Source organism: Phyllostomus hastatus, unplaced genomic scaffold (genome assembly GCF_019186645.2).
Source record: "Phyllostomus hastatus isolate PE091 unplaced genomic scaffold, TTU_PhHast_1.1 phas_contig_1, whole genome shotgun sequence".
In the NCBI taxonomy this organism is placed as follows: domain Eukaryota; kingdom Metazoa; phylum Chordata; class Mammalia; order Chiroptera; family Phyllostomidae; genus Phyllostomus; species Phyllostomus hastatus.
In genome coordinates this window covers 25117145-25141673 of record NW_025333498.1, presented here as the reverse complement: position 1 = coordinate 25141673, position 24529 = coordinate 25117145, and the positions used below count along the sequence as shown (strand labels likewise).

The following is a 24529-nucleotide window of genomic DNA, read 5'->3' as shown; positions in this document are numbered from 1 at the left end:
ACAGCACATTGTTTATCGTTAATGCATATCTTGAAGGTAACACCTGTTGAAATAAAAGCCACTAAAATTCTCCCATATGTGTAAGAGAAAGCTATCTCTTTTTAAAAGAAACTAAAAGAAACTCAAGCTTACCTAAAAGGCTGAGGCTTGCTTTATTCATCTATCAAAATATTAAGCCTGTACCTTAAAGCAGAATCCATAGTTAGTTGGTGCTCCATGTTTTTTTTTGCCTGCCAGGGACACATAAATATCACTATTGCCAAATTCGCTGAAAAACTGCAAATGCCGGGGTTCCTTTAAAAAAATATATACATGTGAGTGTTGACACAGGTACCTATTCGGCAGTATCTATTTTGTATTTCTATTATATTATGTAATTTATATCTTGGCAAAAATCATCTCAAATAATGTCCCTGAAACAAAAGGGAAGAAAAACTAAGACACTATATTCTTAAATAACCAGGAGCTTGAGACCATATCATTTAATTTGAGAAGTGGTAGCTTGTTTATAATTTAACTTCCAACATACAAAAAGAAAACCACTTTCCTATTCTAAAATTATCCCCTTTCACCACCATGTCAATGATTTTGAAGGCAAGAAGACAGAAAGAATGGCTTTTGAAAATGTTTTCCTTTCTGGGTTTCAAATAATGGCAGTTCTCTAAAAGGAAGAAGGATGGGTTAAGCTTCCACAGCAGTTAGAGAAGAAAAAGGCAACACAGACAACGATTCCTGCTTCGTTCAGAAATAACCATCCCTCACGTCTGTGTACTGCCTAACACGCCACAGCAAGCAACAAGATAGGAGACATGGCTATCTTACTTTATTGAAAGAAGGAAGTCTGTTCTGATGAGCTCAGGGAAATTACTTGGCAGTGGGATGTATCTGATTTTCAAGGCAAAGTGGAATCATGAAGTTATTTCTTCTCTGAGAAATCCATGAGATTTAGAACTGGTCATAGGAAATCCCTAGGCCATATTATTCTGTGATAGGTTAATAACTTGGAGAAGTGTTCAATTCTGGGGTTGAATATATAATCAAAACTGACCAAAATACGTCTGTTCTTTAAAACCTCGCTGCTGCTTGCTGCATGGTTCCCAACCACACCAGCATTACCTGGGAGTTTGTTAGAAATATAAAATCTCAGGGCCCACCCTGGACCCATTGAATCAAAATCTGAAGTTTACCAAGTCTCAGGTGATTCAAATGCACTGAAATTCAGTAATGCTCTCAAAGAAAGAAAGAGAAAGAAAGAGAGGAAGAAGAGAGAGAAAAAGAGCATTCAGCAATTTGAGCAGCCAATTCACATCTAAATCCAAAGAAGTTTCACTCATTTATTAGCAGGCTATATTGTCCCTGATGACCATTACAGTGAGAATTTCTATGTATGTCACTGTTTCTCTACATGTCACTGTTTTTAGGCATTTTGATCCAATGAATGACTATAGGTCCCAATTCCATGAAAATAACACAGAACAGAAAATTGCAAAAATAGACCCAGCCTAGAGCCTGTGGAACAAGGGAGGAGAAAGGAAAAAGATACTCTTATTGGCATGGCCTTTAAAGCTGAATTCCTAGGTAGAAACTGATTTATCAGGAAAAAAATGTCTGATTTCTATAAAGATGAAACAAGAACACCCCTGCCCACTGATACTGTACAAGTCAAAGTTACTGAGTCATTCAAATGTAAGAAAAAGGCAGCTCAAGAAACCCTGGAAGGCCATAGAGGCATGTGAGTTTCCTCTTTTGACTGATTTTTTTCCCCATTACATATGCCCCAAAGCATATCAGGGCTTATGGCATTTTAAGACTACAAGGCCGAGTTGGCATGGTTAGTAAAAGCTAAGCGTGCACTTGTATAACATCAGAGGGGTTGGAGAGGAGGGTGTTTCTCTATAGCTACTACATGTTTCTCTATAATATGAGCCACAATCACATCTTCAAGGCTTATAGCAGTGGTTATCTAATTCTTTCATAGCCTACATCTTTATAAAGTAAAATAAATTGAGGCCCTTCTTACAGAAAAAGGGCAAGATATTGACTACGTGCCAGGTGGAAATGTCAGTATTAGATACCAGATAATCTACATAATTTATATCAGTCATTATTGAGGTTATATTGTTTATATATATCATTTATATAATGTATGTATAAATTATTCAAGAATAATTTATATCATACTTGAGGTTACGTAATACCTCATAGTTCTTTATTGAGGGGACTTAAAATCATTTTCATGTATGGACCATTGAACATGAGATTATTAGGCAAGGCTAAAAAAAGTATTATGAACTGATGCACAGCAAAGTCAGACACCATTGAAAATAGCTAAGGTCCAGACCACAAATAGGGATTTGATGCTTAGGATTTTGCCTAGCCAGGGGGAAGACCATTGCAAGGATAAAAGCATGGATCAAGTGGAAGTAAGAAGAGCTGTGTTGTATAATGAGTAAGGAAGAAAGAAAGTGAAGGGTGAAGTTGATTTTAATGAGAAACCTGTTACAGGACTAAGAATTCAGGAACTCAAGAGACATTATCCCATCTTCCAGTGAAGAATCACTGGGAAAAAAAAAAACAAAAACACCACAGTGAGCCATGGCTGGTGTGGCTCAATGGATTGAGTGACCGCCCGCGAACCAAAAAGTCACCGGTTGGATTCCCCGTCAGGGCACATGCCTGGGTTGTGGGTCAGGTCCCCAGTAGCGGGTGAGCAAGAGGAAACTACACACTGATGTTTCTCTCCTCTCCTTTCTCCCTTCCTCCTCCCCTCTCTAAAAATAAATAAAAATCTTAAAATAAAACACAGTGAAATAAGCAAGATTACATTTAAAAAGTACTTTTCTCTGATTTTAAAAGCAAAAAGATGATCCACAATTGTTCAAAAGACATTCTCCTGTGCACTTTCATACACTAGGAACACTGGGAAAAGAGCAAGTTCATTAAAGTGGTAAAAATGAAAGTCTAAAACTTTAATTACAAAAATGGGTAATTATTCATCCTAACATTATTTATGATAGGAAAATGTGAAAACTAATTTAGATGGTCACGAAAAATTAGTTAAATGCATCTCTATGATAAAACATAAGCAGTCAAACGATATATACTTCAAAATAAAAGATTTCTGTAAGGGGAAGAGGTCTAAATTAGTAAAGCCCCATTCCATGAAGTATCCTACCACTAACACTCATACACACACATGCACACAAACAGCAACAAAGAAAACAGTATGTGAGGAAAAGGAGGAAACCATGTAAAAAACAGTTGGAGAAAACAGGGAAAAGAGTCAAGTATCACTCCTTTGAGGCTCCTGTTAGGTCCCGTGAGACCACTACCCAAATAATTCGTCTCCATTGTTAACCGTTAACCATGCTCTGGGATGCTGTACCCTCAGCACAGGGTATTTGGAGCTAAGATCATTAGCATATCACTTCTAAGATAATGACCTTTTAGCAAACCTCTTATTCTTGTTTGTTCTATTACAACACTTTCTATTTTTTTATTTTTCTCTAAGAATATTTTAATGCTTTCTCTTCTTTCATATCAATCAGTCACATAAACACAGCCATTTTCTATTTAATCTGGCATTTATCCCTTTCTTCCTCCACTGCTCTTCCTCAGTTAGATCCCATCACCTCCACTTTGAATTACCAAATTATCATCTAGTTAGCATCTCTGCTGCTCACTCCTCCCTCTCTTCCTCTCTCCCCCTCTCCTGCCTCTCTCCCTGGCTCCCTCCTCCTCTCTTTTTCTCTTTCTTCTTGATATTTTTAAGCTCAGTGTGGCCACACTAACATATTTTTTAAAAATTTCTCACCTGAGGCTAAGTCTTGTTTGTTTTTTTTTAAATTGATTTTAGAGAGCAAAGGGGTTGCTGGTGGGGGAGAGAGACATAGAGAAACATCAATTAGTTGCCTCCTTCATGTGCCCTCCCTGGTATCTAATCTACAACCTAGGTATGTGCCCTGGCTGGGGATCGAACTCACAACCTGTTTTTTGGTCTGGGATGACACTCCACCAAGCAAGCCACCCAGCCAGGTAAGCCATACTAATCTTACAACCTGATCATTTCATTCTCTTGCTGAAAAATTTTCTCTGGCTTCCTGTAGTGAGTTGAATGATAGCTTTCCCAAATATATGTCCATGTCCTAACCTCTGAGAAACTATGACTATGACATAATTTGGAAAAAGGGTCTTTGCAGATGTAATTAAATTAAGGGTCTCAAGATGAGATCATTTTAGATTATGCAGTTGGGACCTAAATCCAATGGCAAGTGTCTTTATAAGAGACACAGGAAGGCAGAGACAGAGACGAAAGTTAGGCAGCCACAAGCAAAGGGGCACATGGAGCCATGACTAGCCAAGACAGCTAATCCTAGCGAAAGTTTAAAGGACCAAATAATGGGAATGTGAAGTAAATAATGGATAAACATCTCCAGCATAAAAGAAAAATAGGAATTTAAAGATTGAATGCATACGTTGAGAATCAAGCAAGCGTTATCAAAATATATTTGAAGGCACCTAGAAATCTGGCAGGAAAATTACTGAACACCAATGATTATAATAATATTGGAAAACAGCCAGAGAAAAATGACCGTTACCATAAAGAATCAACAATGTTGTCGCTGACAATAGATGCATGAAAATACAATCAAAATAACCTCTTGTGAAAACTCTCAAAAGTAGTTTTACTTGAAAGATATCACTGCATTGCATTAAATGTGAATGCTTATACAACACAGACTACATGGCATAGGCTACATCTACTAGACTACATAGAAACACAGACTACACAATGCTGAGCACTGTGGGAATTACATGTATGAGTAGTTATGTATGCAAGTATAGGCATCTGCTGAAGAGTTAGTTTTTAAACGAATTATTACAAATGTTCAAATCCAAAGATTTTACCAACTCTTGAAATCAAGTAATAAAGTAATAAAAAAGGAAAACCCATTTTAACTTACAACTTATCTATGATTTATAATACATCATTGATATTTCCAATTACCTTGGATGTCCCTTTAGTAGAAAAATATAAACCAGATCTTCTTAAAAGGAAGTAAATCTTTTTCCAGGACTTCCTTCCCTGTTCTTTTGCATGTAAGAAGCCATGGATTTCAGGATATGTGCTTGAACTCAGAAACATCTGGAAAAAGAAAATCAGACACTCCCATATGGTTTTTGAATCAGTGATATTGTAACTTAATATTAATCATGTTAAGATTTTAAATATGAGCCCTGGCTGGTGTAGCTCAGTGGATTGAGTGCGGGCTGCGAACCAGTCATCGCAGGTTCGATTCCCAGCCAGGGCACATTCCTGGGTTTCAGGCCATAACCCCCAGCAACCGCACATTGATATTTCTTTCTCTCTTTCTCTCTCTCTCTTTCTCCCTCCCTTCCCTCTCTAAAAATAAATAATAAATAAAATCTTTATTTGAGTGAAAAGGAACAGCTCCGTCTGCGTGGCTGTGCTGAGCACCTTTAATAAAACAATGAAAATGCACTGGCATCTCATAAAAAAAGAAAATAAACATGCCTGTGAGTAAACAAATGCAAAAAGGTAAAACTGAGAGTGAGAAAAATTATTAGCTAAAACACTGTAACATTACAAAATGCTACTCAAGGAAATGCTGCTAGTAGATATTTATGTTTTTTAAGTAAATTACTAAAAACAATTTCAATGTAATGAGCCACAGATATCAATTAATTGACATGCAAAGCAGGCAACTACTTTTTTTAGTTTGAGTGCTTTCCAAGTTATTAAAGCAAACCAATTAAATTTTAAAAAGGGAGTCACAGAGGTCACACTAGAAAAAGAAGAAACGCTTTAAAAACTGGAAACATTGCCTCAGTGGACAGAAGAGGTCAGAGCCACATGCACGACTATCTGATTCCAAGGCTGTGATTTTCTTGTTTTTATAATGTAGCATTAAAGTAATATAACTCCATTATCGAAGAATTTGGGAACGAAGGCAGAAGGAAAACTCCCACCCGCATCCTGTTACATCCTGCTGATGAGGTGCTAAGAAGGCTTGGGAGCTGGGGTGCCAGGGGCCACCACTGCATTCACCCTAATAGTCTGACGGGGTATCTGTGAAACCCGGTAGCATATAAATAGCTTTGAAAAAAAATCTCTTGAGGTTAATCATGTTTTTATTATATTTTGAAGTGTAAAAATGAAATGCCACATATTAAAAATCTCACAGAAAACAAATCAATCATATCCAGTATTTGTATTAATATATTTACTAGTATATTTAAATATCAACATATTTAAAGTAGTATCTATATTGAAAATATTAAATGAAGAATATTAAAAGTTTCCTTCACTTAAGATCAGTGGGCACTGAGTGTGCTTGGGGATGCCCAGGGCCTAGATCAAACAGCAATATCTTTATAAAGATATTGCTCAGTACGAACCTGCTAACAACTATAGACCTTCTGGTATAAAATCTACTGATTTATCAAAAATAAAATAACTGAAATCATTCTTTTACTGTAATGAAAATAACTTGGAAAATGACCCCCTAACATTACTGACAGTTTGAAAGAAATGAGCCCAATAAATGCAAAACCAATGAGATTTTTCATTAAATAGCCAGTACTCTTATTTCAGCTGTAATATTTCACAATTCTACTCAAGTATTTCTGTCTTAGGTAGTACAAATATTGATGTATAAAATAGACATATTTTATACCTTTTTTCTCCTTTGATTTAATTGCTAAGTATTTTATAACAGATAGGATTGAGGGCATTTCTTATAAAACTTAATATTAGTAAATATATTAGTTAATATTAGTTATTATTAGTTATATTAGTTATATTAGTTAATATTAGTAAATTAGTAAAATATCTACTATTTAATGGATATTTTAATTTTTCAAAAGACTAAGAATCTTTAATCACATCACAAAACAAAACTGCAAGTTTCCTTTCATGATACGCATTTTTAAACATTTACAAACCTTTGACAATTAGCCAAACCTGGGAAGAAGAAGAATATTGTTACAGGGTCCTATTGATTTAAAGGAATTCTTTACCCAGATTGTGCTCTTGTCTTTTTCTTCTTATTCTTTTCCGTTTTACCTCCAGCAAAATTTAATCATTCAAGACGTAACATTTCAAATTTGAGACATTTATATATATGGACCTTAAAGTTTCCCTTTATTATTACTTAACACATTTTAATGGAAGTATATTTTACCTGCAAAATCTGTGTGGGGGATATTTCACCGTTGGTTTCAGTTGCAAAAGACACCATATGCTCTGGAAAAAAATACTGACAAAAAGATACAGGTTACATTATCCCAAAACCTGTGCTAGAAAAGCTTCAGTTATGACCATTGTAATCTAAAGTGAAAGTTCTTCAAATCAGTGTGCTGAAAATTCACTCAAAGTGCTTTTTAAAATGACACTCCGTGGACTTCACCTTGAGGTATGTTAATGGAAAGGTCAGAGCTGGGCCCAGGCTAGCAAGCACCCTCAGAGGACGCCCACAAAGAGATTCACATACCTCGAGTTGCACAAAACTCTGCCCTCAGGATAACAGTGTGCTTGCTCCTGTTTCTCTTCCCTGAGCCCTGCAACCACTCTAGCAGTGCTAAAGGACCATCAACTCCATTTTAGAAAGGCAAAGCTCATAGACATAAAGGGTGTACTCAGGGTCGCAGCCCACACTGTAGAGGAGCCAGAGCATAAACTAGGACCAGGGATTGAAAAGTCCCATCTTTTCCACTCACTGCTTTTCCAAACTTGTTTCATTATAAAATTCACCCAGAGCAGTTGCTTGACAGGAATTCCTAGGCCTCATTCCTGAATGATCCTGTAGTTCCGGTACCTCCTGGATCCTGTGTTTTTTTTACAAACACTCTCCCCTTCCCCCGGTAATTTTTATGACCAGACAAGTTTGGGAAAATATATTACACTACTTCCTTTAGGGCAGGCTTTTCAACAGAAGTTCCATTAACATTCAGTCTAATAATAATCCTGTGTGGCGGGGGCAGGGAGAGCTGCCCTGCACCTTGTAAGCAGTTTAGCAGCATTCCTGGCCTCTGGTCACCAGCAGCCCACCCCACCCCCAGTTGTGACAACCACAAACATCACCAGACACCAGCAAACCGCCACCCCAGGTGAGAACTACTGTCCTAGGTCTACAAAATGGATGCACATACAGCCGCCTGTTTAAATTTTCAAAAAATAGACAGAAACTAAAATGAACACTAAGTCATTTTTCTATAATGATGATTTTTAAATTCTTGATTTTTATAAAGATTCACATGAAAACAATCTCCCTTCAAATTCTAATTCTACTTAATTTTTATTAGAACTCTTATTTTCTTTAGCATAGATCATCCATTATGTTTCTATTAATAGGTTCAAATAAAAGAGAACATAAGAGGTTTTTTGGGGTTTGAAAATATTCTGTTACAGTGAGTATCATATATTTTCCATAAAGGATCATTTCAATTCAATTATCCAAAACATAGTATAAAAAATGCTATAGCTGCAAAGACCAAAACAATTTAAAATAATGATTTCAAAGACTATTCTGACTTCTAAAGATCTCTAGTCTTCATTACAATGTGAAACATTTATTTTCTTTTAATGAGACTACAATGAAAGTAGATTTACTAGAAAATAAACTGCCCTGTACCTGATTTCTACCTTGCTCACTGATCACTGCACTAAAAACAAAATAAATGGCAACAGCAAGATTCATGTCAACCGTAAATTTCAAGATTAAGTTACAACAACCCCAACGATCATCAATCTGTTTTCACCTTAACATTTTATATTTTAAGTATCCTAAATTCTCTGAAAAGTGCTAAAATAAAATTTTGGAACCTGCTTGAGGATATCTAATAATTAATTCCCTAAATGAAATGTAGAGATTTGTTTTTCTTAAAAAGCAAAAGCAAGAAGCAAGCATTCTTGAAAAGCATGTAACTGAACTTCTGTGCTGATTCTGACTAATCAACTGTAGGGTAAGAAGAAATGTGACTATAAAGGACCAGAATTCTTACCCACATATTACCAAATAAGGAATTATATTTTATTTATAGTGATACTTCACATGAACTAAAACAAAATGTAACTAGTTCATTTATTTTTCATAACCATTAATAGGGATTTCACTTACCACTGGATTTTTAAAGAATTCATATTTGGCATAATTTTTTCTAAAGTACAGCTTATTTTCTTCTTCCATTCCCCAGTTAGATAGCACTTCAGTCACCAGCTCATGGTCTTCTACTGTTCTTTCTGTAAACAATGTTTCAGTGAGTATGTCAATGGATGGATGGATGGATGGATGGATAAGTGGATAAAAAGGTAGGCAGACAAATATATATATATGGATATATAGATATCCATACAAATACACAAAATATATTATCTATGTATATTTATTCAAAATAGAAAATTTCAACTCCATTGTGAAAAAGTCAGACTGACAAAACTTCCTTCAATTTTGAATTAGTAACAACTGATTTTTATACCAAGGCAGACTATAACCTGAAAAGAAAAATGACAAAATATTACAATGCACTTTTTGCTAATTCTGAATATGTTTTTATTGACATGTAAATTATAAGTTTGATAATAAATCTGCATTAAGAATATGGGAGCTATTCTTTTTCTCCAACTCATCATGATATCAAAATTAAAATTATTGCCTTTGGGTTAAACAATTCAGCCCATAAAAAGAAGAAAAATTTTGACAGGTTCAATATGCACTTAAGACCTATAATCTGGATAGTTAAGAAAAACTAAAATAAATGCTTTAAAAGGAAAACATTAATGCAGGTACATAAAATTTTTTAAGAAAACTAATTTCTTCAGGCACATTATACTTTTAAACCAACGTTCAGGGAAACATACTTTGTATTAACAATGAAGACAACTAGGTAGGGTGGGAAGGCACTAAGGAGGAAAGTCACTAAAATGGAGTAAGCAGACAACTTTAAGGGGGTGACCATAACATGCAATATACCTATTTAATAAGAAACTGAGTATCTTAGCAGCAATATTCCTAATAGCCCCAAACTAGAAACTACCCAAATGCTTATCAACATGAGAATAAATAAATAAATTTTATAAAAGCACACAGTGGAATATATACTACAACAACAAGCAGTTTTATGGATGAATTTCACTAACATAATGTTAAATAAAATAAGTCAGACACAGAGAGTACATACTATATGATTCCACTTATAGAAGGTTCAACATAGGTAAAATAAATCTATGGTGTCAGAAATCAAGATAAAGAGGATGGTGGGTGAGTAAGTGGGGTCTGGTGGGAACCACTGAGTATGGAAAATATCCCATAGATCTGGGTGTTGAACACTCAGGCATATGCAATATCTGAGAATTCATCGAGTTGTCCAATATGGTTTGTTCACATTTTTTAAGATAAGTGATACTGCAATAAAAAGTTAAAGTAGCTGTGAAATTACTAATGTAAAACAGGGAATAGAGAAAAGCCAAATAAGAAATATAGAAATCCTCTGCTTTTCCTAGGACCTTTGTGAAAAGTACCTGTGTCTCAGAAATTCAACACTCGGTAGTGATCTGTGACCTATAACACCCAAACCCTTGAAAGTAATGTCACACTTAAATAGAAGCTTATTCTCTGAAAGGAAGTTCTTGTGAGAGTGCTCAATGAATATGGATGAGTTTGAGCTAAGTGTGCATCAGCACTCTGGGTTCTGTCCCTAACTCTGACTGCCTCTTCTGTCTCACTATCTCTCGCAGCTCCTTCTCCCTCCCAAGATGCAAGCCTTGGCTCAACTCTCTTCTTTTCCTTTCTCTAAATTAATTCATGCTCTCCTCTTTATCCATCACATCTGTGAAGTTCCCTGAAGTGAAATCTCCAGCTACAGCTGCTTTTACTCATACTGCTAGAGTGCTGACTGCTAGACTTTCGACCACCTCAGAGAGTTTGTCTACAACCAAAATCAGTAAGGCAGTTCCTAAAAATACTAAGCAATTTCATCAATTCCCCTTCTGGGTAAATAAACAAAAGAAGTGACAGTAGGGACTGGAACAAATATCTATACACCAATGTTCATAGTAGCAACATTCACAATAGCCAAAAGGTGGAAACACCTTAATGTCCACCAACAAATGAATAGACAACGAAAAACAATACAGACATACAATGGAAAAATTAGCCTTAAAAAAGAATAAAGTTGTAACAGATACTACAACATGGATGAACCTTAAAAATATTTGTTTTGCAAAATAGGACACAAAAGAACAAATACTGTGTAATTCCATTTACATAAGGTACTTAGAATAAAAAATTAATGGACACAAAAAGTAGAATGGTGGCCGTCAGAGACTGGGAAAAGGAAGAAGTGAGGAGTTATTGTTTAATGGGTTGAGTACGGAGAGATAAAAATGTTCTAGAGATGAATGTTGGTGGCTCTACAACATGAATATACATAATTCCAATGAACTGTACTCTTAAAATGCATAAAATGATAAATTTTGTTATGTGTATTTTACCAAAATTTAAAAAAGAAACAAAGTCCTCTTCCTTTTTCCTTCTCAAACTGCTTTTTCCTAAATTTTCCTATCTCCATTACATCTCTCCACATATACTTCCATATCCTCTACTCTTGCTATCCCCAATGCCAGGGATTCTTCCTCTGAGTGTCTCTCACACAATCAACTCCCTACCCATTCCCACTATCACCATTCCTTTTCAGACCTTCACCTTTTCTTAACTGATCTCCAAACCTCTACTTTCTTGGTCTTTCAATCCTACCTGAACACTAATATCACAACAAACCTTGTGAGCAGTTTGTATCAATGTGATCCCTGCTCAAAACACTTGTGGACTTCCCAGCTTGTTATGAGACAAACCCATGTAGTCTGGCAGTTATAACTCACTTATTTATCCATCCACTAGACAAATATTTATCAAAAGCCTACCAAGTGTCTGACAATCGTCTTGGGGCTTGAAACTTTGTGGTAAAAAGACAAAAATCACTGCCTTATGGAGCTTTCATTCTGATGGAAAGATATGGACAATGAATAAAATGTTAAGTTTTAAAATGTTGTTATAAATACTACTTAGAAAAATAGAACAGGGAAGAGGGAGAGAGGCGGGCACAAGGGAAAGGAGGCCATTTTCAACAGCTTGCCAAGGAAGATCTCTTATGGAAGGTAATATGCGAACAAAGACCCAAAGAAGAAGAGGATATAAGTCAAGCAGGTATCTAGGGGAAGAACAAGAACAAAGCTCCTGAGGCAAGAGCAAGGATGATGTGTTTGAAATACAGCATGAGGTTAATGCGGCTTAAGCTGAGTGAACAAAAGAGAGAGTGCCCGAATAGGTTAGAGAAGTAATGGCATGGGTAGCCTGGATAAAGCCGTGCAGTTCATAGTATGGATCTGGCTTTTCCTCTGAGTTAGATAAGAAGTCATTTCAAAGAGAAGGAATATCGTGAACCAAGATGTTTTCATTGGATTACATTGGCTGCTAAGTGTAGAACAGATCCTAAGAAGCTTAAAGACAGAAGTAGAACATTGTAATTAGGGGATGGTAGATGATGTGGCTTGGATTAGAGTAGTATCACCAGTCCACATGTAAGAAGTAGGAAAAATCTAGATATGTTCTTAAGATAGAGCCAACGGGGTTTGCTGACAAGTTGGACATGGAATGAAAGAGAGAAGACAGTTAAGGAAGACACCGAAAATCTTTGTCTAAGCTCTTGGAAGAACTGCATTGCCATGAATGAGTTTAGAAAACTGTAAAAGAAGTGGGTTGGGGGATGAGGGGTGGTAGATCCAGGAGTCACTGAGATATTGAGTGGAAGTTGCCTCCCTAACAACCTTTTGTGTGACACAAACCCAGCTGTTTGTGACACAAACAAGCTTACAAAACACAGTCCACATTATTAAACATAGTATGTGCTAAGCACTATATATTCTTTGCAACTACAGTAAGAGAAAATTTCAAGGTATTATGAAAGATAGTTGTTTGTTTCTCTGTACCAAATACTTCTCTCTGCCACTAAGAAAACAGCATCTGTTCTGCTCTCAGGATACATATACAGAGAGGAAAATAATGACCGAGATGCATTTTCTTTCCTTTTGAGCTTCAAAGTAGACTTTATCAATCTTTGACAGATATAACTGCTTGATTGCCTCATACAGAGATCCACCCTTTGTCTTCTGGGAAAGGAGCTGGAATCAAGGGGTTAGTGGAAGAGTGGGTGGGGTAAAGACTGAGATGGAGCTAGACTGTAAGCAGATGATGTAGGTCCCAAGTGACCCTGCATCTTTCACCCTTCCAGAACTAGAACCCCAGGATAGGGAGTTGATGGAGATATAATGCCACGTAAGTTTTTGTGTGGCTCAAACCATTGTAGCCTTAGGAGACCTGTAGTCTTAAGTAGATCCCTTGAGTCTAGTATGGTAGAAAAGCAATAGCTGAGTCTAACATCAAGGCAGAGGAGTCCATAGCATCCCGGCATGGGGAAAGAGCACTGAAGTGGAACCAAGTGCCCCAGGAGAAGCGTAGAAGGGCCAAGAGAAAACCATGAACTTAAGGGACTTTTTGATAGAGTCAACAATTTGAGAGAAACAAGAGTTTTCAGAACATGAAGAGTTGGACAAGAGTTAGACAAATAGCCTCTGGGGCTTAAATGTCCCACCAGAGTATTAGAGGAGTGAAAGTAGGCCTGATCCTTCAACTGAGAATATTTTAATCTTAAATTGAACTCCTTTATAGAACATGAATGTATTATTTACCATAAGACTGAGAACAATCCAAGAAGCAAACAAATAAAGATTAAACTATCTGCCATTGGGAAGCCAGGAGACTGAAGGTCAAAAATTAATTCAGTTATAGAAATAAAGTAAGTTACATCTCTGCAAGTCTCAATCTGAGACCTTTTTCATTACTGTATTTAATTCCTGTAATATCTGCAGTAGGCTGAATAATGGCCCCAATATTGGTTCCTAATATCTTGAACCTGTAAATGTTACCTCATATAGCAAAGTCTTTGTAGATGTCATTAACTTAAATATAATGAGATGAGGAAATTATCCTGAATTATCCAGGTAGGCCTTAAACCCAAACACAAATATCTTTATAAGAGACAGACAGAAAGAGATATGACACAGACAGAAGAGGAAAAGGGCAATGTGACCACAGAGTATAGTTTCAGGTGATGTGGCCACAAGCCAAGGAATGATGACAGCCACCAGCAGCTGAATGAGGCAAGGAATTCCCCCTAATTGGATTGCCCCTAATGCCCTCGGAAAGAGAGTGGCCCTGCTAACACCTTGATTTCAGCCCAGTAAAATTAGTTTTGAACTTTACCTCTAGAACTCTTAAAGATTATATTTCTGTTTTTTTTTTAAGCCACAAAGTTTTTGGTAATGTGTTACAGAGGTCTTAGGAAACAAATACAATAATCTAATGAGCAAGTTATATCTCCACTTTATAGCAAATGAAACTAAAGTTCAGAATGGTAAAATCTTAGGATTTAAATGGCAGTCCCATCCTGGATCCAAGTTGATGCTCTTTGCAAAGCATTGCAATGGGTCTTCACTACACTTCCCACCAGAGAGGCATCTCCTGCCACTTCTGCTGGTCTGTTTGTATCCTGCTCATTCTTCCCGTTTACTAGCTAAAATCTCACATGTTCCTGCAGTTTTCATGTTTCAATTGCCTCATTTTTTTTTATTTTGAAATGAATCAAAATGTTTGTTTCCATAAACATTTGCTAATTAAGTGAAAATAAGCAACCACATTCTGAGTGGAAGGAGAAAGAAAATAACGGGCATTATTTCCAATTTTATGAATCTCAACCTTACATGACAGTAACATAAATCATTTGAATCTTGATAGCATCAAAAAAGAAAAAGAAGGAAAGAAAGAAATAAGCTCTGGCCAGTGTAGCTCAGCTGGAGCACTGTCTTGGAACGCAAAAGGTCACAGGTGCAATTCTTAGGGCATGTGTCTAGGTTGTGGGTTTGATCCCTGGCTGGCGTGCATGCGAGAGGCAACCAATAGAGGTTTCTCTCTCTCACATAGATGTCCTCTCCATCTCTTCTCCCTCCCTTCCCTCTCTCTAAAATCACAAACATGTCCTCAGGTGAGAATTTAAAAAAGAAAAGAAAGAGAGTAGAAAAACCAAGCACATTTGAATGGTTATGACAAAAGAACAACTAGAGAAATATATGTGACCACAAAAGAAGTGGCAGTCTAGCCAGGGTTTTGTTTACATGAAATAAAACCCAGCATATCAATCTAGAAAGAAAAAATAAGGGATATAATATCTGCAGAAAACTTCACAGAACTGTAATACCAAATTTTTAAATAATGCATGTACTACCATCAGGAAAACATACTGGTAATCTTAAAAAAAATTTTCTTCAAAAAGAGCTAGCAAAACCTGGAGTATGTGAGAAAGCAAAATACATACTTTTAATTCTTTCAAAGAAAATTTCTGATACTATTCTATTAAAAATTCAGATAATGTATAAAAAAGCAAATAAAGTCCAGAGGATCAAATACAGCTAGCTCCTAGTTCTTGTCTCATATAGTCATTTGGTAACGGAGATAAAACTTTATTTTAGAATCAGCTTTTTAAAAATTATATCATGTTACATTAAAACAATCTTTTTAGGTTTATATATCCCCACCCCAATTTGAATGCATGGTCATATACTATCCTCCTACTAAGTCTTCTTATGTTAAAGAACCAATGCCACAATAATCCAAATAACACCAAGAGGCATAACTGATGATCAGGTGAACATCTTACAGAAAATTAGTGGGTTTTTTAAAAGGCAGATATCTGACTAAATACACACCTTAATAGGGAGTAAGTTCAACAAGGAAATGCAGGATGAGTAAATGGATTCCTTTCAGAGAAAAAGAAAAATTCTTAATGGTGAGGTAAAAAGTTACCGAAGACCAGCATTGTTTGACCTAGGCCCAAGGCATCCGACCTCATCACCAGGACCCGAGAAAAGGAAGGGAAAATTCAAAACACCACAAAATACTAGTCTAGATGGCTTACAATACACTTTCTTTTTGCTCTTCTTTAGCCCTATTCTAAAACCAAGCAGATTTTAACCAACTAAGTAACCCTAAGTAATTTATTGCATTTGTAAAATATCTAAACAAAACAAATTTTGTAATCAGAGGCTCCTTGCTACAACATCAGAAAATACTGATATTAGAGACTACCACCCAGAACAAACTCAGATTTTGAGTTACCATTTGAAAAGCGACCCCAGGCAGCTTCTACATACACTCACCATAATTATTTTAAAGACCTTATTTTTAAAGCATCATAAATGCATCTAAAAAACTACAGTAAAACATATTAGTATATCTTCAAAGTTGTATCTATCTTTTTAACTTTTTTAATTTTAAAAAGTAAAGAAAGTATTTTTCAGGCATTGGAAAGTAAATTACAATAATCAAATACCACTCCTATAGAAGCAGAAAAATGGAAGAGAAGCCAGTTTAAATCACTTCAATACAGAAACCAAACAGGAGGAAAACAGGAAAGCAAGCCTCCAAAGAAGGGGAAAAAATCTTTTTTTAAACAAAAACAAAAGCTTCATATTGCTTTAAATTTAATTTTTGTTCCTAACAGATCAGTGAAGTATTATCATAATACAATATTAACAAATAATGATAACTACATATAATTGTTTTCTATTTAATTTTCAGAAACTGTTCCTTTAAAAAAAAAGAATAGAAGAAAAAATGTTTCTTCTGAAACTGTTGATTTAACTTGAAAGCCCTTTTAAAAAAACTCAAACCTCCCAGTATGGAAAGTGTTCACCTGTGACCTTCTGCCTGGATTTCTTCGCTGAATCTACTACAAGTACAGCGTGGGGCTCAGATGAAACCTGAGTCCCTACTCTTCTCATCACTTGATAAGAGAAGAAACAAGAGTGGCTTTCACCTCTAATTCACTGAGAAAACAATTCTCTATATACCTTTGTTACAAGAAACTCCAGGAGACAAATGGTCCTTGTACTTCTCTGTGCTGAGCAGAAACTACACACATTTTGTCAATCTTATTTTCAGATAAAAATGAACAGCTTCTGACCAAGCAAAACAAAAACTGGAGAAGCAAAGAATAAAACAGGGCTCAATTTCTAAAAGATCCCTTCACCTAAGAAAACTACTTAATACCAACAAGATCCCTCAGAAAATTGCCACCACCAAATTCAGCTTCCCAAGGGCAATAAGAGGAAAATCTCGACACTTCAGCTCATGAGTAGAAAGTCCTTTTGGATCATTCTTTAGCAAATCTAAATAGTTCTCACATTAACTCAGACTCGACAATCACAACCTGTATTCATAGAAAGCCTTATTTCTCTACAGTGTTTGCATACATATTATCTCAAGCTCACTGGTAAGTTCCTCAAGAGCTAAGAAACAAATTCCATAAATTCTAAGTTACCTAATGCATGCTTTAAGGACTTGGAGTAAATTTCCACGTGGGCATGAGGTGTGATTGCTTAGGTTTCTTTTCCAAGTCTCTGCCTGCTACGTACAATATGCTACAATCCATTCTTTGAACTGTTTGATATAAATACCTTACAGTTTGGTACAGCTGAGTTAAAAAAAACACTTATTTGTCCTAAATCCTGGGTTACAAAGATGTATGTATACACAGAGCTCCAGCTCTCATGGAATTACTGTCTAGTTGTAATAATACGATCACTATGGAGATAGTTGCAAAAATGTTCCAATAGCACAGAAGATGGGTACTTGACCCAACTTGGAACTTCAGGAAGATGTCTGAGTTAAGTCTTTAACTTATGTATTTAACTAATGTCTTTCAAAGTTTGTGTTTATGCCTTTCAAAAATTGTGTTTATGCCTTTTGTCCAATTACAGAAAATTTGAAAACACAGCTAATAATCCCAATCCATCTTTAAACCTGTCAATCAGGCACAAGCACTTAAAATTTCAGTATATTCCCTTCTTGCTTTTTCTCTAGCACATATATAAGTAGCTGTGTATATATTTTTCACAAAATTTAGAAAACATTTTTTACATTGAAACATATAAATAAAATATAAATACGGTTTCTAAATTTGGTAAAATATACATACTGTTTTCAATCTATCATTATAATCTTACATCAGCCCACATCAGTCATCACAGGAAGAACTCCAAGAACATAAACCAAAGCTGTATAACTTACATCCTATGGATATACAGTAATTTATAATACCCTCCTATTATGGTAGCACTAGGTTTTATTGTTCAAATTAATATTATAAAAGTAATCCTGCTTAAATAGCCCTGCGATACCTATTCCTTGTCCAAATCTGCTTGTTGCCCACACCCATCCACAGCATGCACTTGCGGGAGCGTCACTTCCCAGGACACAATTCATCATTATCGCCCCTAGTGCTTCTGGCACTGATCCGTTATTTTGGGAGCTGGAATTTCCTAGTGGACGCTTGAGAAGGAGTGGTGCCAGCATGTATCCTGATTGTCTCCCTGGAACAGCTTTTGACCAGCAAATGTCTGTTCCCAGGGGCTGGGCACCTGGAGGAGGTGGATGTGTCTCCCTACCCACTCTCAGGTGGAAAGGGTGACTGTGCTTCTGAACTCTGAGCATGGGATGACCCCAGCTACTTTTCACTCTCTTCGCCCTAGAGGATAGCACTAGGTAGCTTTCAGTAAGCTCGGACAGGGATTTCATCTTATCATGTCTTCGTACATATTTTTAGGACACAGCTGTCATGACCACCGACCAGCATTGACTGCGGAATGCTGCAGATGGCTCATCAAAACACGAGAAAAACATACACAGAGACAACCAAGTCCTGTGGAGAAATAGGGACGAAATGGCCACTCTCCCTAGTGGAGAGCGCCTCGGCCACCTTCCCCAGGGGAGAGTGCCTTGTTCTCCCACCCAAGCAGGCTTTTATTGGGTTCGTTCACACAGTATTTAAGGTAAAGCTCATTAATCATTACTAGGCAGTAAGGATCAAACAATACATAACAAAGAACTCTGAGGGTCTATTTTGAGTCAGGGTCAGATAGCTAAAGAGCTGTAAAACTTTGAGGAACAAACTTACTTCTTGCTGGGGCCTTTATCAGTTAATTAAGAGCATTCTAAACAAAGCAGGTTTCACAGGATTTCACATATTCTTTCTTAGGCCTGATCACCCGGGGAACCCGCCCTTTCCAGCACAGGGCTACACCACCCTGTCACTGTTTCAGGCTTAGGTGGAGCGAGGGAACTAAGGCAGCCAAGAGATTAGGAGATTTTCTCGCAGACAATGAGGACTCAGGTTTTGTCAAAGCCCAGGGGCAAGGGTCCATCACCCCCTTTTGCTGTAGCCCCCAAAGTCCTTCCTTGGGGGCCTCCCACATGATTGCGCCTGTCTTAGGTCATTCCCCCCTTGGAGAATCTTACCCATCATTGGCTAATCAACCAAGCATTGGGGGCCAGGCAGGGTGAAGTAAAAGGAGCAGAAGCAGTGCTCCTGCAAGGGAGATAAGCTTTTGTCTCCTTTCTGGCTTATGGTCCAAGGTCATTGCCTCAGCCTTAGCCTTGGCGGGGGTTACAGCTTCTGATACCAGGCAGGGTGGTTCCCAACACACAGCTAGTGGTTATATTTTACTGCCATTTTAACTAAAATTCCGAGTAAGCCTTGGAAGAGGCACAGCACTTAGCCAGGTAAAGATGGGTGAGAAAGGACTTCCTCAGAATCTCAACAGCAGGAGCAAACAAACCAAGGAGCAGAATCCATAGTGTATGGGGGCGACTAGAGGTAGTTCTCAATGAAGAAACTAGAGGAAGGAGGGGTGAGACACATGGCTGGAGAGAGGAGGGCGAGTCCGGGTGCAGTTGCTACAATTCTGCAAAGGAACTTGGACCCTAATGCAAGGAGAATCAGACCGGCATGCAGATGGGTAACTGGTATAACCAAAGGTAAGGGGAAGGGCTTTAAAACAGAGTAACAGAAGAGAGACGATGAGATCTGAACTCAGACTATAAGGATAAGGGTACTGAGAAGGAAAAACCAGCTGGACCAGGAGGCAAGTTTGGTTACAAGCACTCTTTGCTGATTTCATATTTTCCACCTCTAACCTTAGTGTGCTATTGGGATACCATATTTCCTGAAAGCTCAGGTCAGGGCTCCAGCGGCCTCCATAGGGGAGGAAGAACAGGGTTCCATGTCCCAAAAGCTTCACAGTTACTTCTGCCGGTGATGAAGGGACTCACAATGCTGAGGGCTGGTAGATTCCAAACAGCACAGAAAGAACAACAACATATGAACTCCAGAAAACAGAAAAAAAAACACACTTGAGCTACTTTTGTTTAAAAAAAAAGTGAAGGAGCAGCTTGAAAGCAGGTGCTTGTGAGGCATTCCCTCACTGCAACTGTGCACTGCTTCTGTCTTACAGAGATCACGTGGGGATAGCTGCACACATAAAAGTGGTATCATTAAAAGCCTCCAGTCATTCACTTTGCTTATTAAAGCCACTCCACAATGAAAATCATAATGGAAATCTCAGCTGTCCCTAGCAATGACACTAAAATACAATTAGTTCTTCTTCCCAAGGAGTATAGAGGTATGAGCTTGAGGTATTGTGTTAATTGCCACTGCTTCATACCATAGCTTCAATCAGGAATCAGAATGGGAGCAAGACAAGCATGGATGTCACTAAGTTCCTAAGGACTGAAAACTGGAGTTTTCCTCCCGTCATCCTCTCAACAATGAGGACTCCATCTGGGGAACTACAGTGACACCCAGTGGCTGTGAAGTATTATAAGACACCAATTACAAAACTTCAGTTTATTACATGATGAGGAGGGGAAATACTTGTTGGTATGCTGAAATTTTCAACTCAATGCCTATAAAAATGTGCATACAAACAGAAACTCATCACAATATGATCCAAAATCAGGCAAATCAGTGATTTAGAATGAAATCAGCATGTTCAGCTACCTTCAATAATTTACTCCACCTATTAAAATTCTCAGTGGTGTTTATTAACAATGATGGGCAGAGGATATGAAGTACTGATATTGTATTCAAAGTTCCAAACAGCCTATTGCCTCATGCTGTGTGCAAATGTGAGAACAAGTCACGGCCAGCCCTCTCACTCAGTCATACAAACAGCTGATACAAAGTGAGCCAGGTTCGACCACTTTGACCCCAATAGTTTTGACACTATCTCTGTAAAGATGTATTTGAAAATGTTCTGGAGGGTTCAAAATTTCAAATTTCAATTTATATTTATAGCATGTGTGAGAAACACAGATGGAGAGTGTGACAGAGACAAACCAACAGCAGAATCCCAGGAATATCTGCCTAACCTACTAGGGTGAGGATAAACCAACCTGCTTCCACAGAAAACACATACACTTTAGAATCTGACAGAATGTAGGTTTGTGCAATATTTGACTCTAGGCAAGGTGTTTCATCAGTAGTCTTTATATTCCTATACGTAAAATGGAGATTAAGAAACATCATACAGGGTTGCTATGAAGCAAAGTATTAAGAGTATCTATCAAGATTAATGTAACACCTCTCACTCAGTGCTTTGCATGTATAAGATGCACATTAATAGTAGCTATCATGTATATGCATTCATATTAAAAACACTAAGAAGACTGAAGTTTCCTTTGTCACAGAAAATACTCTGAAAACAGACTTTAGATTCCATAAACCTGCCATATTTTGAATGTCAGGTGCTCCTTTTGCTCCTTTTCCTGACTCTAGTCATTTGGAGCAAGCTTTAGCAAATCAGAAGCAATACCTATTAGCAACAGAGAATGTCTCTGAAATTCTCCTAAGTTTATCTTGGACATTAAAATGAATGAAAGTGCAGGAAACCCTCAACTCTCATGTATCCCCTAAGTCAAAATGCTCTTGCATAAAAGGTTTCAGCACCTCACAAACACTGAACATCAAGTGTGCAGATCACAATGTGCAGATGGTACAACGGGGCACGCATGACTAGCAAGTGAGAAAGGGGCAAAGACCAATCCAGGAAGCCACAAGTAGTTTGCTGTAAAAGAAAAACAACATTGCTCAGCCTCCAAAAGGTCAAAACCTGCATTCTGGCCTTCCTAGCAGCATACTTTAAAAACGACATCAGCTCATTCTGCTGTCTGACTCAAAGACCTCCAATTCTTTTCCTCTCACTTGATGTAAAAGTCAAGTCCCCTCCATGGCCTATGAGACCCTCCATGAGCTTGCTCCGCAACAGGTCCACGAAGTCCTCTCCCATTACTTCCCACTTTACTGACTCCACTCCAGACATACCAGCCTCTTGGCTGCTTCCTGAACACAGCACATTGCATGGTCCAGGCCTTTTCACGTGCTGTTCCTTCTGTCTAGAACAATCTTCTTCCAATTGTAACTGTGAGGGTTGCTGCTGTTGGCTTCACGTCTCCACTCAAATGTCTCACTGTCAGAGAGAACGTCCCTGGTCCCTTTATTTAAAGTGCATCTCTCCCCTCCCCCAGCTCTCTGTCCCTCTTCCCTGCCTCCCTTTTCTCCCTAGCACTTCCATCACCTAAGGGACTACACATTTTTATCATGTGTCTTTCTTTCCCTGCTAGAACGCAAATTCATAAGGGCAGTGCTTCTTGTCTATTTTGTTCACATGACACCCCTAGGACCCACACACAGAAAGGGCTTGGTACAAAACAGTCAATAAATATTTGCTAAATTGTTTGAGGAAGGCAACAGGGGAAGCGAAGTTAGGGAGAGTTCCTAGTTTTTGTGGAACTAGGAAAATAAAAATGCTCAAGATGCTTTTTTCAGTACACACATATACCAAAAAAAGTATAGTTTAGAGACTATGTTAAAACAGAGGCACTAATCAATGCCATCTTGGTGCTGTAAAATCACGGATAATGTTGCTTCTTCCTTGATATCTTTGTTTCTCAGTTACGTACAATGAGCTGAATTATTTTTGTATTGAAAATATTTTTAAAATAATAGATACTACTGCCTCTCTTTCAGAATTCCACTCATTGAAAATTCTTTATGTCAAGTCTAAGAGCGGTCAAGAGTATCTCCTGAGCAGTATACAGATCTGAATAGCTGGTCACCAAGTTTTGAAAACCATTTATTATCCTTTGGTTCTTGATTATATCAATAGCACTCAAAAAAGATTTACAGGTGAAGGTGCTAGTGGTTCATTCTATTGACAAAGAGCATCTGCAACTTCATGTCATATTTAGGGTAGGGGGGAACCTGCTCTAGTTCTTTTCATTCATTTTAATATGCAAATGGAGAAAAAGTTACTTAATATCACTACTAGATTCAATTAATATTGCAAGAGTATTTATAACCTACACACACAAATTAAATGTGTGTAAATAAATACATCAGTTTTATACTTTATGCTGAAGAAGGCCAACAGTGGTTAATTGTTATAATGTTAAAGAAATGGAAGCTGGTAAATCAGTCACACATTAGTATTCCAGTAGCATTAGCATCTACAAGTTTTCTACTGCTTCAAAGTACAATCAGAGGGAAAAAAGAATACCAGGAAGCTCCAGAACTACATTTCTTTCTCATAGGCTTTGGTCTAAGGCATGGTTGATGAAGCCATGAGACACTAGCCTCACATCTTTGATTTTATTTCAGTACTGTTTCCAGAAAATATAGTAATGAAAAAATTTATTTCTATATGATATCTAAAAGTTTAATTTAGTATATAGCTCAAATTGATTCTCAATGTTCCATCTTAAATTTTAAAGACTTGTACATTATATTCCTTAATATAACTCACAGTGATCTCAGTGAAAACTGCTGTTTGATTTAGAGTAGCTTTTTTATTACTTCAAGCTGTTTGTTAAGGATACAGTAGAGTGACCATAACCAAAAAATATGTTTTAAAGGCTCCCCAAAAGAAAGATTTGTAAGTATAAAATACTGTGATTATATATTATTCTAATTAAGACCTATGTTCCAAGAAGCATAAGTAAGTGAAAGAGTTTGGAACATGGCAGATATCTACTGAGAGTTAACACTGCATTTCTAGGAGATGAATACCACAAATAGAAGTTAAATTAGTCACATATGGCACTGAAGAAAGTATAGGTGGAGCTTTTTCTGCCCTAGGGAGGTGAGGCTATTTTGCACAGACTAATATAGCATACCTTCAGAATTCAGGTTTTCTTGGCAGCAATATGCTCAGCTGCCAAGATCAGCTGACATACTGTAGTTCATCAACTATCAGCTGGGGCTGGGGAACATGGGCTGGGGTTCAGAATCAATGTGGAGACTGTTGGACTACAGGTTTCTTTTCCACAGCTTTCACTCTCTCGATTCCCTGAGGTTCTGACATACCCTAGGACAAGAGTCTTCAATCGGAAGTACACAAACACTTTCCAAAGGGTTCAGAGGTTGCAGGTAGTTTTAAATGAACCACTTTCCAGAATCTTTTAAAAGAATACAACTTTTCTGTCAACATTGTCTTTATTTCATTTCATAAAACAGAGGCAAACCTCTCATCTGAACTGAACCTTGCGTTGGCTATTGCTCTGTG

General features: G+C 37.3%; 1 protein-coding gene across 2 annotated transcripts in view; it reads right to left on the bottom strand.

Moving 5' to 3' along the window:
- The window catches only part of GRB14 (growth factor receptor bound protein 14), a 124139-nt gene that overhangs the window by 15136 nt on the left and 84474 nt on the right, over positions 1–24529 (bottom strand). For both annotated transcript variants that reach the window (XM_045831076.1, XM_045831085.1), the window contains 4 exons: positions 9141–9262; positions 7206–7280; positions 5009–5146; positions 184–294 (listed from right to left, as the gene is read on the bottom strand). In XM_045831076.1, the coding sequence (XP_045687032.1) occupies positions 184–294; positions 5009–5146; positions 7206–7280; positions 9141–9262 (446 nt within the window). The remainder of the gene's footprint in view (positions 1–183; positions 295–5008; positions 5147–7205; positions 7281–9140; positions 9263–24529) is intronic.